Source organism: Schistocerca cancellata, chromosome 4, assembly GCF_023864275.1.
Source record: "Schistocerca cancellata isolate TAMUIC-IGC-003103 chromosome 4, iqSchCanc2.1, whole genome shotgun sequence".
NCBI lineage: Eukaryota > Metazoa > Arthropoda > Insecta > Orthoptera > Acrididae > Schistocerca > Schistocerca cancellata.
This window is the reverse complement of record NC_064629.1, coordinates 117,770,975-117,786,886: the sequence shown is the minus strand read 5'-3', so window position 1 is coordinate 117,786,886 and position 15,912 is coordinate 117,770,975. Positions and strand designations below refer to the sequence as shown.

General features: G+C 44.0%; 1 protein-coding gene across 1 annotated transcript in view; it reads left to right on the top strand.

The window, feature by feature from the left end:
• The window catches only part of LOC126183920 (cuticle protein-like), a 54,728-nt gene extending 39,136 nt beyond the window's left edge, over positions 1–15,592 (top strand). Inside the window, exons 3-4 of the mRNA XM_049926266.1 lie at positions 6,054–6,112; positions 15,047–15,592. Of these exons, the coding sequence (XP_049782223.1) occupies positions 6,054–6,112; positions 15,047–15,592 (605 nt within the window). The remainder of the gene's footprint in view (positions 1–6,053; positions 6,113–15,046) is intronic.
• The last annotated feature ends 320 nt before the right edge of the window (positions 15,593–15,912 follow it).

Below are 15,912 nucleotides of genomic sequence, written 5' to 3'. Positions count from 1 at the left end.
ATTAGAGTGTTCCTGGAGCCACTCTGTAGCAATTATGGACGTGTGTGGTGTCGCACGTCCTTCTAGAACTGCCCAAGTCCATTGGAATGCACAATGGACTTGAATGGATACAGGTGATCAGGCAGGATGCTTACGTACATCTCACCTTTCTGAGTCATGTCTAGACATATCAGGGATCCAATAGCTCCAGTGCACATACCCCACACCACTACAGAGTATCCACCAGCTGGAACAGTCTCCTACTGACATGCAGGGTCCATGGATTCATGAGATTGTCTCCATGCCCATACACGTTCATCCGCTTGATACAATTTGAAACGAGACCCTTCCGACCAGGCAACATGTTTCCAGTCATCAAAAGCCCAATGTTGGTGAGGACGGGCCCAAGTGAGGCGTAAAGCTTTGTGTCATGCAGTCATCAAGGGTACATGAGTGGGTCTTTGGCTCCGAAAGCCCATATCAATGATGTTTCATTGAATGGTTCACACGCTGACATTTGTTGATGGCCCAGCATTGAAATCTGCAGCAATTTGCGGAAGGGTTGGATTTCTTGTTCCGGCGTAGCATCAAGCGCCAGCACGTTGGCCTGGAACGTTACAGCAGAGAGGACTGTGAGATGACGTCAGCCAAGAGTATGCTGACTAAGACGACACCACGACGGGAGCGGTCCCTATACGAAGATAATATAAGCGCCACTCCACCTAGCTGTGGGAGCACAAGAAGGCAAGCTGTCATCCAAACGCTTTAGCCATGACTTCTGAACTGTTGTGTTTTGCTTGCATTGAAATTGTGTATACCAAAGGACATTGCTTATTTGCATGTCGCCAATTGTTAGCGACACGTATTTGTGAAAACGCAAAGTATTTTCGATTTAATTCACTGTAATAAACTCCATTAATATGATTTCCTTGAATTATTGTCTAGCTACCCGAGAAAACAGCTTCCTAGGCACCCTATATTAGATGAATGGACAGGATACGACATTTCGCGACGAGTTATAAGAAGAACCTAGTGCCTGGCGGCCACGGAATTTTCTTTTGTGTTTTTCTGGCGCCTTAATTCTCTCTTATCTTTCTACTATCCAATGCTCACCTGGTGGAACAAGCAACACCTACTGCAGCTATAACGCCTTTTCGCCAGTTTCAACAAGGACAGGAATGGCTCAAGTGGTTACAACAACTTGAAGCCCATGTAATTGCTCACAACCTACCAGGTACTGTGAAACTAGCATATTTCTTGTCCACTTTAGGAAGTGCAATGTTCAGGCGTATCCAGAAGTTATATCCTAACGCCACTCCGAGTGAACTTTCATATTATCAGGTTGTAGCTTTGCTAACTAACTATTAAGACCAACAAGTTAATGTGGTAGCAGCTAGGTGTCGATCCATTATTTGCAAAAAAGGCCACAACAAACTTATCATGAGTGGGTAACAAATCTGCAGGGTATGACGAAGAAATGCAAATTCAAATGAGCTTGTGGTGCTTTACATTCAGATGTTATGTTGCATGATGTGCTCGTGTACAATGAACCTTATATCAAACTCAGAGAACAGATTTTGAAACAGTCCGGTCCACTGTTTCAGCAGAGAGTGCAAAAACTAGATCAGTACAATTCAGGTGCTCTGTCAGCCGATAAATTTCAGCAGGCAGCTATTTTTCAGGTTGAGTCCCTTTTTTGCGATCGGCCCATTTGGCAGAGGCAGCTTGTGCTCGCCACGCCGAGTAAACAACGCTCCACGCCACATAAGCAGCTCGCTAAACAAGCGGCTACACAGGCAAACAGAATTAAGTCTTGCCCTCAGAATTAATCACAGCATAGACACCCTCCCGACAAGCCCAGTGTAATGCGTGTGGCAAGAAAGAACATGTACAGTCTGTATGTTTACAACGGACCAAACATAAGAATTCGGCTCACTCACAAAAATCAAGTCACAAGGGCCATGTCATTAAGGCAGTATATTCCAAGTCTGCTGCAGGCATTAGCAAAACTAGCAAGCGAACAGTTTCTTCAGTGCTACGCCAGTCCAAAAAAATTTTTTTTTCATTTGCTTCTTTGCAGAAAACATATTAAATTTCAGTTAGATACGGATGCCTCTGTCACATTGCTGAATCGTCACACATTAACTGTTAAGCTCCCCATACCTGTCTCAAACTAGCATGCAATTGACGGCTTATAATGGACAAGACATTCCCATTCTCGTAGAATATACTTTGCCTGCCATGTATCGTTCGCACACACGAACAGTGCTAAAATCACGTGACTGTGAGAACATATTTGGTCTTGATTCATTTGATTTGTTTGGCTTTAACATTCAGGACAATGTGTTGTCAGAGTCTGTATTCCATGCACAAGACAGTGTAGCTAGCTTGCTAAAAGAATTCCCCGAACTCTTTTCTAAAAGTTCAGGCAAGGGTAACAATTTTGTTGCACACATTACTCTGAAGGACAATTCTCAGACGAAATTTTGCCGGGCCAGAACTGTCCCCATTGCAGTACGGGACAAAGTCAATGCTGAACTTAAGGAATTGCAAAATAGCGGAGCTATTGCTCTCGTACAAGCTAGTTAACGGGCAAGTCCATTGGTTTTGCTCCCCAAACCTTCAGGTCTCATTCTCTTCTGTTTTGACTTTAAGTCTACAGTCAACCCACAAACTGCGATTGATATTTATCCATTGCCACATCCAGAGGATCTCATGCACAAATTAGGCACTGGTCGTTACTTTCAAAAATTGATTTGCGCGACGCGTATCTTCAAATACCACTAGATGAAGAATCTCAAAAAGTGTGTATTGTGAACACTTATTTGGCTTGTTTAAATATTTGCGTTTGCCTTTTGCCATTGCTCCCGCACCCGCCATTTTCCACCGGAACAGTTGGCTGCTCAAGTAACAAACTGTTCAAACGATTTGGACGATATTGTCGCAACAGGTCATAGACCTGAAGAACACATTGCCAACTTGCGTGCTTAGTGTCGTGTGTTATCTGATGCGGGACTAAAGTGTAGACTGGACAAGGGTGATTTTTTTAAACCTGAATTGCAGTATCTTGGTCATGTCATAAACAGTCAAGGTGTACATCTCTTAAGTCACATTTTTCAGCCATACGTGACCTGCCAGTTCCTCGCAATGTCACAGAATTGCAGTCAGTCTTATGGAAAATGAGCTATTATATTCGATTCATAACGAATGCTGCACAAATCGCAAAAATGTCCCCTTTGTTTGGCCAAATAAGTGCCAAGAAGCTTTTCACAAACTTAAAGATACATTGCTGAGTGATCGATGCTTGGTGCACTTTGATCCTGACAAACCGGTTGTTGCAGTGCTTTCACATAGAAATGGTGATAAACGCAGGTCTATTGCTTTCGCATCAAAAGCTCAGTGTAATTATTCACGAACAGAGAAAGAGGCACTGGCTATTATGTATGATGTAACTAAATTCCACCACTATTTGTATGGCAGAAAATTCTAATTAGTAACGGATCACAAGCTTTTTCAGTCCTTGTTTCATCCGATGAAATCGGTTCCTGTACGAACTGCTCAAAAATTGCAAAGATGGGCTTTGTTGTTGTCTCAATACCAGTACGAGATTGTGTGTCGCTGGACAGCTCATCATAGTAATGCAGACGCGCTTTCACTTCTTCCGATTGGCCCTGATACAGACTTTGACGCTTCTGCTGCATCTTGTTGTCACATCGATGCTCAGGATTCTGAATCACTTCAATCTTTTCCGCTGAACCACATGGAAATTGCGCAGACCACGGAAGCTGACTCAGATTTGAACATTTTGCTCACATACACTCGCATATCTTGGCCTCGCTCCTTGCATAGCATAACGAACTCTGTAGTGCACCGATAGTTTGGACGTCGGCATAGCCTCGCTATACAGAAAGGAGTGATTCTTGTTCAAAATGACAGTGGGCAGTCACGAATGTTGATCCCTAAAGCTTTGCAAAAAGAAGTGTTGCAGTTACTTCACCAAGGACACCGGGGGACTGTAAGAAACAGTTAGCGCGTCGACACTGTACCAGGCACGGTATGGACACCCAAATAGAATAGATGACGTCACAGTGTCACGCATGTGCGGAAAATCAGTCCGCTCCGCCACAAAACTCTCTGCTTGGCCTAAGTCGTAATTACCACGGCAACGTGTGCAAATATACTCGTTGGTTGATTGTGGTTGACTCGTATAGCAAGTTTCCTTTTGCTGTGACAATGAACTCGACAACGTCACGTAGCACAATTCAGGTGTTGTCCTCTATTTCTTGCCTTGAACCGTTCCATCCACAGTCAAACATATTAGTGGGCAAAAAAGTAACTTAAAGTTTATAGCATTACTTTCTTTAAACCATTGGTCTATGCGAGGGTGTTCCTCCAGTTCTGTGTATTCTCAATAATAACATATCCAATGTGGGCCGTGTAACATTCATAAAATTCCTTCCGGTCCCAGAGGAAACTCACCCTTCTTGTTCATTTGAATAGCAACTAAAGGGGTTAGTAAAAGCACTTGGAGGCATATTTAGAACTAACTAGACTCTACATCAAACTGGTATCGAACGTACAGCAATCTGATTCTCTGAAATTTGGCAGACCTTGTTTCTACATATAGTCAGTAGAATACCTGCTCAAACTTAAGATGAATGTCATTTCGACAGAGTGTTCACAATCCATCCTACTTTATCTTAAGTATTGCTCCAAAGCAGCTGGTTTCACTGTAAGTTCTCTCCAGCTCTATAAAAATACGACGTTTGGTAGTACGCTCAGTTGCACTTTTGTTAACCTTTTCTGTCAGAAGTCTGAAATGTAGCGAGGGAACGCTGATGAAAGTTTTTCATGTTAGAAATTCTTTGTCAAAGGGAGAATTGGACATTTCAACAACCAACAGTAGGACGCCAGCAGTTGAACGCTGTCGTAGGACAAGTTATATACAAAAATTATTCACTTATTTACCATGTAATCAATTCGTTTATATTGGTGTCCACTTAATACTACCTTAATGCAGAATATTGTTTTAAAAAATTCGTATTCAGTGATATGTCCTTTGCCTGTGGTACATTATTTTAACGAGGCACTTCAACGTCATTGTGCAGATGTAATTAATTTATCTAGAGAAATATTTGGAATACTGACAATGTGCAGATGTAATTAAATTATCTAGCGAAATATTTGGTAACATGGCAAAATATACAAGTATTCCGACTATAAATTGGCATTTAATTTATCGACTGGTAAATAAGGTCTAATTAACGCTTGTTTGCCAGTCTTACAAATTACATCAACAATTGCTTGTAAGTATTTACACACTTATCTGTAACCCCAGTATAAATGCCAACATTACATTAATTTTTTTCTTGCAGTTGAGACTTAACGCCCTTCTTTCTCATTATTCAGTGTTCGATGCATTTAGACTCAATGTATTCAGACTCTGTGAGCGTCAAAATGAATCCATTAAATCAAATCTCTCGAAAAGATAATCTGACATATACTGTATCTCTGATACTAATTGCTGAAATATCCCTAAAACGTAGATCACATCAAAAAGGGCATTCACAGATGTCTGAAACGAAATTTATCAACGATGATAACAACAGTGGCGATGAAACATAAAATAAATCCTAGTTTCGTGGTGCTTTTAATATTATAAGCTGCAAACACAGTTTTCTCCTTGTTAACGTCACGAAATAACGGTGCGTAGTAACTTATTTCTTCTGCGAAGGTCAATATTTTGCCTCAGTGTAATGTGTCAAGTAATGATGAATGAACGCAGGGACACGCTGAGGACAATAAGAGATGTCTGCGCCGAGACGCAAAGCGGAGGGCGTGTAAGATAAGGCGGTGAAAGCGACATTGGATGCTGTGGTGTAACCGCGGCCGGCCGGCTTTCGACAGAAGCGGGGCGCCGATTTCGGTCACGCCCCGGGGCTGAAGCCGGGGTCACTCCAAATAGATCGCTGTAACGCGTAGACGCACTGAGCTCAGCTGCCGGCCACGCAGGCGTGGTCAATTTTGAAAGAGCGCCCGATTACATCAACTGGACGTCCGGCCAGGTATATAAGACCCACCCGGGTCCAGAGAAGCCAACAGTCAGTTCACATCCACCACAATGGCAGTCACGGTAAGCAGCACTCTCGCTCTTACGTTGCGCTTATTTCTCTTCCCCTAGCAGATTGCACTTTTTTCTTGGAGTCTGTCCAACAGTAGTATTGCAGCCATCTTGTGACAGTCGTCTCCCCACGATCGGTTAGTCGAGACCTACAGCTGTCGTGATCTTCCCGTTAATTACTTGGGGCGTCTATGCACTAGGACTCACCGAAATGGATGCCTCCTCGTCGTCAACGTTATACCTAAATTGCTATGCAGTGGTAATGAAACTCTGGCAGATTAAAGCTATACACCGATCAGGTTTCAATCTCGGTTCAGCGACTTCCACGGGCATCTCTCACTCAGACTGAGGCTATAGAGCACGTTTCGTGGACAAAGCTTGAATCTGTCACCTCTTCTTTGTGCATTCTAAGTTTACAGCATCTCCTGCACATTGTTCACACAGCTAGCCCCTTTGGAAAGACGTAGGCTATACTGTGGAAAATGTCCGAGCTACAGTCCAAGAGTCTGTTTTCAGTTTGCATAGAATTTGCATTGTAACTATAATTGATTTTAAATTATGGGTGCTGGTTTTGGAACGCACTTAGAACCCTGGTGCAGCGAACAATTACATACTTGCAGGAAGTTTCCTGATAGCGTACACTCCGCTATAAAGTGACACTGATTTTGGTGGCAGTTAACGATTTTCTCGCGCTCATTGTTTGACCACGGTGACGAATGTAAGTGAAATGTGTCCTTCTTAAATTACATTCCACTTGACAGTACGGTGGATGAAAGACAACTACTTCTTTCCCGCATGTTTTTCAGGCTTTTCACAGGCCTCTTTTTCTTACTATCAATGTACAAAGTTTATGTTAATTACTCTCTTTGTCAGAAGCTCAATCAAACTTTCAGTCGTAATCAGATATGATACAGAAATTTTTTTGAGAAGTAAATTCCTAATACACAGGAATATGGAGAAGTAGTTTATGTGATCTACAAAGAAATTTTCTCTAAAAATTATAATTGTAATGTATGTCAACAGACGAGCCGGAAATAATTATAAGTAAAATGTCACTGAAGTACTGTTGTTAGAGTCCTTATTTATTATGTTAGCAGTTACTCTTACATTTAATCTCGTAAATAAATAAACTAATGGAATATGCCAGAGGTTTCACGAATGTGTATTTGCTTGTCTACTGTTGTTACACAAAGCATTAGCCAACAGAATGTGAGCATTTACAGGTTAACTTCACTTATATAATCAGAATGACAAATGCAAAAAGACAATGAAACATTTGCCTCTTCTAATATTTCTTCCACATTATTACGACTGAATTCGAAATCGCATAATTTCTACTCTCTTAACTTTGCTGTTCGGTGCATCAACGTATCAGAATATATACACAGAACGTTATATTTATCTATTGTCAACAGAGTATGAAAGAAACCATCATCGCCTGAACATATCTCGAACCTCTCATACTAGTTCGAAAACTAACGTCATATTTACTTAAAAGGCATTGTTCCTATGAATCAAATCATAATGTAATGTAGATGGCACTGTTTTGGGAATGGTAGTTTCTCATAGGCAAAAGAGCTAAAGAAAGCCGAAGTAAGCTGATGCGATTAGAAACCTAAAGACCATTGTAATAACAGATGTTGTTCCAGAATTAACACACAGTTTAATAAGAACGCAGTTCTGCCAGAGTTGTGATAACCGTTCTAAATCGTTCAATCCATCAATCAACTTAGAAATTTTATTTGATTCTGACGTAAGTCATCGCTGTTGAGAATTATAGAGTAGAGTAGGTGGTAAGACAATTTGTTTCGGAGAGCATAACAGAATCTAAGTTACTGTCCCGTTTCTAATTTATGGGGTTATTTTAATACACTTATGACTGTTAGATACCTGTTTTCAGACTATTACTTCAACGAAGTGCTATTTACTCACGCTGAATTGTCTACGTTAAATCTTAATCGACCAGTCTCGAGTAAGCTAAAATATGGTTGGAATGAAGCTTATTGTGTCAGATCAAATTACTAGGATTCTGTCGTTTTGACACAGATCGCACAGTCTCTCGAGACATTCCATAAGGAAAACATAGCTTTACAGGTCAGAGTAGTAAACAAATAATATCTTTTTGGAATTCTAGATGAAGCATGTACTAATACAATACGATCGGTCATTGCAGTAGCTTATTCCCCTGTCTTTCATTCTGACAACATTCCACACACCAAGATAAAATATGCTACGTAGTACGACAGTGTACATATCAGGCGCAATGTGATCCGCGTTCATCAAATAGCTACAGTTTCTTTAAGGAGCTCCATACACAGTACTAGAAAAACAAGCTTCCTACGAGGCAGATAGTATAACAATTTTATCACCAAGAGACACATAGTTTGCTAATCAGTAGGCTAAGTCAGAGTGAAGCCTCAGGCTTAACAGCTGAGAAGAAAACTGTCCTAGTTGATTGGTTGGTTAATTTGGGGAAGAGGATCCATCAGCGAGCTCATCCGTCCCACCGGATAGGGGAAGGATAGGAAAGGAAATCGGTCGTGCCCTTTCAAGGGAGCCATCCCGGCATTTGTCTGAAGCTATTTAAGGAAATCACGGAAAACCTAAATCAGGCTGGCCGGACGCGGGTTTGAACCGTCGTCCAAAAAAATGGTTCAGATGGCTCTGAGCACTATGGGACTTAACATCTATGGTCATCAGTCCCCTAGAACTTAGAACTACTTAAACCTAACTAACCTAAGGACAGCACACAACACCCATCCATCACGAGGCAGAGAAAATCCCTGACCCCGCCGGGAATCGAACCCGGGAACCCGGGCGTGGGAAGCGAGAACGCTACAGCACGACCACGAGATGCGGGCAACCGTCGTCCTCCCGAATGCGAGTCCAGTGAGCTATCCACTGTGCCACCTCGCTCGGTAAAACTGTTCTAGTCGTAAGGTGAAAAGAGGTCTGACAGTAGAACTGTCAGCTAATACACCTGATTTCATCAAAAATTTTCACCTTCTTAGGCACATATGAAGCCTTTCAGTGAGAACTAATAATTGCCGACGTGTTTTTTTTTCCTTGAAACTGGGAGGAGAAGGCCTCCCATGTTGCCGCCACGGTTGCTTATTTCCGTAGATTTAACCTTGCTTTATAAGAGCGTGCGCATTTTCGCAGTCAAAAAAGCGCAACATTTTCATTAAGACTCCAAGAGCTGCCAAGGTAGTTGGACGATCTGGACGCACGGATTTAATTTCATATATCACTAGCTTATATAGTGAGGAATCTGGAGGGTTTGGTTCATTAGAAGTGTTGTTCAAACCTTATGAAACTTCATGAAGTTGGGCTGGGGCAATAGAGGAAGGATTTTAGATTTTTACTACAGAAGTTGTTTCAGCTAGAAGGCTGTCTCAAAGAGATACATCCGATTTCACAAGAATATATCATCTACATGAATCCAGATAGAAACTTGGAAAATGGAATGATCGTATGGCATTGTTGGCCGAGAGGCGCTGTCCGGGGAAGTTTGGCCGCCGAGTGGATTACAGTTGACGCTGCATTGGGCGACTTGCGTGTCGGTGATGAAGATGAAACGATGATGAGGACAATACAACACCCACGCTATGAGCGGAGAAAAATCTCCAACACATCCGAAAGCCGAACCCGAGCCCGCTTGCATGGGAGGCAAGCACGTTACCACCCAGCTAAGCAGACGGAGGGAAAGTTGGAGTACAATTTCAACTTAGGAATAGGACTACAAAACGGTGACTTCCAAAATAACTATCCAAATATACAAGGGCGTATCTTTTACATGCATGTACATCCTGTCTTGGCATACTTTTTTACTTCTGTCTGCACCTGCATCTACACCGTTATTCTGCAATTCACGCCTAAATGCTAGGTAGAGGATTCATCGAACCACTTTCACATCATTTCTCTATCGTTCCACTCTTTAACAGCGCGCGGGACAAACGAACACTTAAATATTTCCGCGCGAGCTCCTATTTCCCTTATTTTATTACGATGGTCATTTCTCTTTATGCGAGTGGGCGTCAACAAAACATTTTCGCATTCGAAGGAGAAAATCGGAAATTGAAATTTCGAGAAAAGATCTCGCCGCAATGAAAAACACTATTCTTTTAACGATCGCCACCTCAGCTCGGATATCACAGCCGTGACACTCCTTCCCCTATTTCGCGAAAATACAAAACGAAAACGAGCTGCCTTTCTTTGAACTTTTTCGATGTCCTCCGTCATTCCTATCTGGTAAGGATCCCATTCCGCTGAGCAGTACTCTAGCAGAGGACGGAAAAGCGTAGTGTAAGCAGTCTCTTTAGCAGACCTGTTGCATCTTCTAAGTATTCTGCCACTAAACCACAGTATTTTTCGCCTTCGTCACAACTTTATTTATGTGATCGTTTCAAGTTAAGTTGCTCTTAACTAGTATACCTAGATATTTAGTTGAGCTGATAGCCTTTAGAGTTGCGTGATTTATCGTGTAACCGAAATTTAATGAATTTCTTTTTGTATTTATGTGGCTGACCTCACACTTTTCATTGCCACTTTTCGCAGAATACAGATAATTTGTCTAAATCATTTTGCAGTCGGATTTGATCTCCTTCTGTAAAACTTCACTAATCTTGGGGATTTTGCATTATTTTAAATTTGGCATGCTTTTCTCGTGGCTTCTACAACAGTGTTCTGACCCGTTTTGTGTCCCATCGGGGAGCAATACCATCTCTTATTAATTTATTTGGTATATAAATCTCTCAGCTACCACCGACTCTCTTTCTTCGAATTTAAGCCACATCTGGTCTACGCTTCCATAGTATCAATGTAGATGTAGATGTAGAGTATATAAGATAGTTTACTTCCAATCGAACGCACATTGGGTAATGAACGAGCGAACGGATGAGCGAACTAGTTTCATTAGTGAGAGATCTGCCGACAACCACACCAAATGGAAACTTGCAACTGGCACCAAAATAAACTTTTAGTTTTGATGCAAAAGTTAAAATTCACCTCAAGATTTTCCCGCCTTCATTCATGTAGAAAATATTGTCTTTTGAAATCGGGCGAATGTTTTTAAAACACCCAGTATATAATGGATATCTCAGAAAAAATAGATTAGATTCATTACATATGCCCAATGAGTCCCATGCTATTATATTAATATCTTCGAAAGCTTCAAGACCACCATAATCTGCATGATCGCTTGCAACAAGAGACACAGTCATCCAAATACTTCTTCCAAATACAGAATCGAGAGGACAGAAATGTCAAAGTGACATCCTTAAACTCATTAGGACCTGCAATAACACACTGTTGTTTGGCGCGCCTGAAGCATCGACTGAAACAGCCTCCAAGCTCCTGTAGACAAGAATGTAACGTCGAGGACGTACATAACGTCTCCTCGACGTTGTAGAGGCCTGTGAGCTTGGCAACAGTAACAGAACGATGCTACTGCCACCAACATACATCACGCTTAATTAACGTAAATATAAGACGAGAAAACTCAGAGCTCCTGCGAAAGCATGTCTACTGCGATTTTTCCCAAACTACATCTGCGAGTGAAACGGAAAAGGGAATGACTAACAATGGTACAAGTTACCCTCCGCCATGCGCCATATAGTGACTGGCTGAATATTTACCAAGAGACTTCAAAAAGTTACTTACTCATTATTATAGCAGTCTGCACTATACTTCACAGATACGTGAGACCATTTCCCAATATAGTCACTAAGTCTCTGTAAATAACGGTCGGAACGTTCTACCAATCGTTCAGTTTCTCGAACGGCAGAAATCCACTCCTTGCTCACGGAGCCATTTGCGAACTGCTGTCTTAACTTCGCCATCGTCGGAAAATCTCTTTCCTCGCAAATGTTCTTCCAGTTTGCCCAAAAGACAGAGATCTGGACTTCCCGATCAGCTTCACCCTTGTCTATGCGGTCTCGGTCAAACTGTTGACATTTCACTACGGCTGTGCAAGACATTACATTTAGTCCATATAGTGTCAGAATTTCACGTTGAATTCCCACACAATTTAGAGATTTTGCCACAAGAATCGTACTGCAGCTAGAACTTCAATTTTGCAGTACGTTTCCAACTGCCGTGCTATTTAACTCGCAAGCTGTGATGCACCTGTTATCCGTACCGCAGCAGAACTGCGGCCTGAGACATGGCCTACCGATTCGGCTCAAATTTGGCAGGTCGTTTGTGTACAACCCAAAACGAAGGACTCTAAGATATTTTGGGTCAACACCCCCGCATTTTTGAGAAAATCACCCCTAAAGGTTATGACGAGCAATCTACTCAAAATTGGCGGGATCGATAGATAATTGTAAATAGAGCATTTATCATCATCAGGTATGGGGTCCGCAAAGGCAAACTTTTCCAGAAATCGAGGAAAGAAACTTTTACAACTGGCCATTCCGTACCCACATGGTAATCGCTTCTCGCCGACAGCAGCGATAGCGCATTGGCCAAGGTAACAGTCTGGGAATCGAAAAACCTGGGTACGAATCTCGAAGAAACCTCGCGGATGTTATTCTTTTCGTTTGCATTTTTCCTTATCTCAATTGACAGCGATAGGAGGGTTAATAAGGTAAGTAAATCAATAAGGAATGATAATAATAAAGTAGGCAAACTAATTTTCCAAACGCCGTGAGCTAGTAAAGTATTAAACTTTTAAGCCTTGTCACATCAAAACAACTCCGAGTAAGAGTGCTGCGAATTCCTCACGAGGGATCAAGGCGGGGCGCAGAAGACGTCCTCGCCCCACCGCAGCGAAAAGCACACTTTGTTATCGGTGCTGTCGGCGAAAACCGTTTACCATGTGGGTACAGAAGCGGCAGTTGTAAAAGTTTCTTACCTCGATTTCTGGAAAAGTATGCGTTTTCGGACCCCATACCTGATGATGAAAAATGCTCTATTTACAATTATCTATCGATCCCGCCTATTTTGAGTCGGTTGCTCGTCATAACCTTTAGGGGTAGTTTTCTCAAAATTGCGGGGTTGTTGACAAAAAATATTTTAGATTACTTCGTTTTAGGTTGTACACTAGCGACCTGCCAAATCTGAGCCGAATCGGTTGGCCGTGTCTGAGGCCTTCACCTTGTTAGCTTCGGACGACAGGTGTAACTTACACCACTAGCCATTAAAATTGCTACGCCAAGAACAAATGCAGATGATAAACGGGTATTCATTGGACAAATATATTATACTAGAACTGACACGTGATTACATTTTCACTCAGTTTGGGTGCATAGATCCTGAGAAATCAATACCCAGAACAACCACCTCTGGACGTCATAACGGCCTTGATAGCCCTGGGCATTGAGTCAAACAGAGCTCGGATGGCATTTAAAAGTACAGCTGCCCATGCAGCTTCAACACGATACCACAGTTCATCAAGAGTAGCGACTGGCGTATTGTGACGAGCCAGTTGCTCGGCCACCATTGACGAGACGTTTTCAATTGGTGAGAGATCTGGAGAATGTGCTGGCCAGGGCAGCAGTCGAACATTATTCTGTATCCAGAAAGGCCCGTAAAGGACCTTCAACATGCGGTCGTGCGTTATCCTGCTGAAATGTAGGGTTTCGCAGGGATCGAATGAAGGGTAGAGCCACGGGTCGTAACACATCTGAAATGTAACGTCCACTGTTCAATGTGCTGTCAATGCGAACATGAGGTGACCGAGTCGTGTAACCAATGGCACCCCATACCATCACGCTGGGTCATACGCCAGTAGCCGGCCGCGGTGACCGTGCGGTTCTAGGCGCTCCAGTCCGGAGCCGCGCTGCTGCTACGGTCGCAGGTTCGAATCCTGCCTCGGGCATGGGTGTGTGTGATGTCCTTAGGTTAGTTAGGTTTAAGTAGTTCTAAGTTCTAGGGGACTAATGACCACAGCAGTTGAGTCCCATAGTGCTCAGAGCCATTTGAACCATTTGATACGCCAGTAAGGCGATGACGAATACACGCTTCCAATGTGCGTTCACCGCGATGTCGCCAAACACGGATGCGACCATCATGATGCTGTAAACAGAACCTGGATTCATCCGAAAAAATGACGTTTTGCCATTCGTGCACCCAGGTTCGTCACTGAGTACACCATCGTAGGCGCTCCTGTCTGTGAGGCAGCGTCAAGGGTAACCGCAGCCATGGTCTCCGAGCTGATAGTCCATGCTGCTGCAAACATCGTCCAACTGTTCGTGCAGATGGTTGTTGTCATGCAAACGTCCCCATCTGTTGACTCAGGGATCGAGACGTGTCTGCACGATCCGTTTCAGCCATAAGATGCCTGTCATCTCGACTGCTAGTGATACGAGGGCGTTGGGATCCTGCACGGCGTTCTGTATTACCCTCAGTCATTGGATCTCGACAAACGCGAGCAGCAACGTCGCGATACGATAAACCGCAATCGCGATAGGCTACAATCCGACCTTTATGAAAGTCGGAAACGTGATGGTACGCATTTCTCCTCCTTACACGAGGCATCACAACAACGTTTCACCAGGCAACGCCGGTCAACTGCTGTTTGTGTATGAGAAATCGATTGGAAACTTTCCTCGTGTCAGCACATTGTAGGTGTCGCCACCGGCGCCAACCTTGTGTGAATGCTCTGAAAAGCTAATCATTTGCATATCACAGCATATTCTTCCTGTCGGTTAAATTTCGCGTCTGTAGCACGTCTTCTTCGTGGTGTAGCAATTTTAATGGCCAGTTGTGTACTTTCTGTGGTCCCTGCGTATCTAGATGTAAATGTAGATGGGCGAAAGACTGTGGTCGTCTCCCTAAATATACTGTATACATTCGGTTTTAAATATCTAGCAGATGAGATAAAAGGTAGTAAGAATCTGCTTCCTCCATTGTAAATGGCGTCCGAGGAGGAAAGGGACAAGCCGAAAAAGTTTAGGGCACGCATTAATTAAGCGGAGAGTGAGAGAGTGTCGTTGACTGCAGCTGTTGGTCCTGGCCGGAGCGCTGTCCGTGGCGAGCGCGGGTCTGCTGGGAGCCCCCGCCGTCGTGGCACCCGGGGCGCCGCTCGCCGCCCACGCTTACGCCGCCCCCGCCTACGCCGCCCCCGCCTACGCCGCCCCCGCCTACGCCGCCCCGGCCGTCGCCGTCGCCCGCGCCGCGCCCGTCGTCGCCAAGGCTGCCGTCGTCGACGACTACGACCCGAATCCTCAGTACAGCTACGCGTACGACATCCAGGACGCGCTGACCGGCGACTCCAAGGGCCAGCAGGAGACCCGCAACGGCGACGTGGTGCAGGGCAGCTACAGCCTGGTCGAACCTGACGGCTCCCGCCGCACCGTCGAGTACACGGCCGACCCCGTCAACGGTTTCAACGCCGTCGTGCACCGCGAGCCCGTGGTGGCCGCCAAGGCTGTCGTCGCCGCCCCCGCCGTCGCCAAGGTGGCCGCCCCCGTCGCCTACGCCGCCCCTGCGTACGCCGCCCCTGCCGCCTACGCTGCTCCCCTGCACACCAAGGCCATCCTCGGCTAAACAATGCTTCTTCTCATCCGTCTTCCTCACGCATTTATGTTAATTCGCGCATTAAATTATTATATATTTGTAAATAAAGGAATTGCACAGTACACAATCAGTCCTTGTCGTAAACTTACAAGACCGTACACAGACTCAAGCTGCGAGCAAACAGATTCGATGATTTCAGTAACTGCTCCGAATTTCGTAATCTCCACCTATGGGTAATACTCTATTTTTGGTGCCGGCCGGTGTGGCCGAGCGGTTCTAGGCGCCACAGTTTGGAACCGCGCGACCGCTACGGTCGCAGGTTTGAATCCTGCCTCGGGCATGGATGTGTG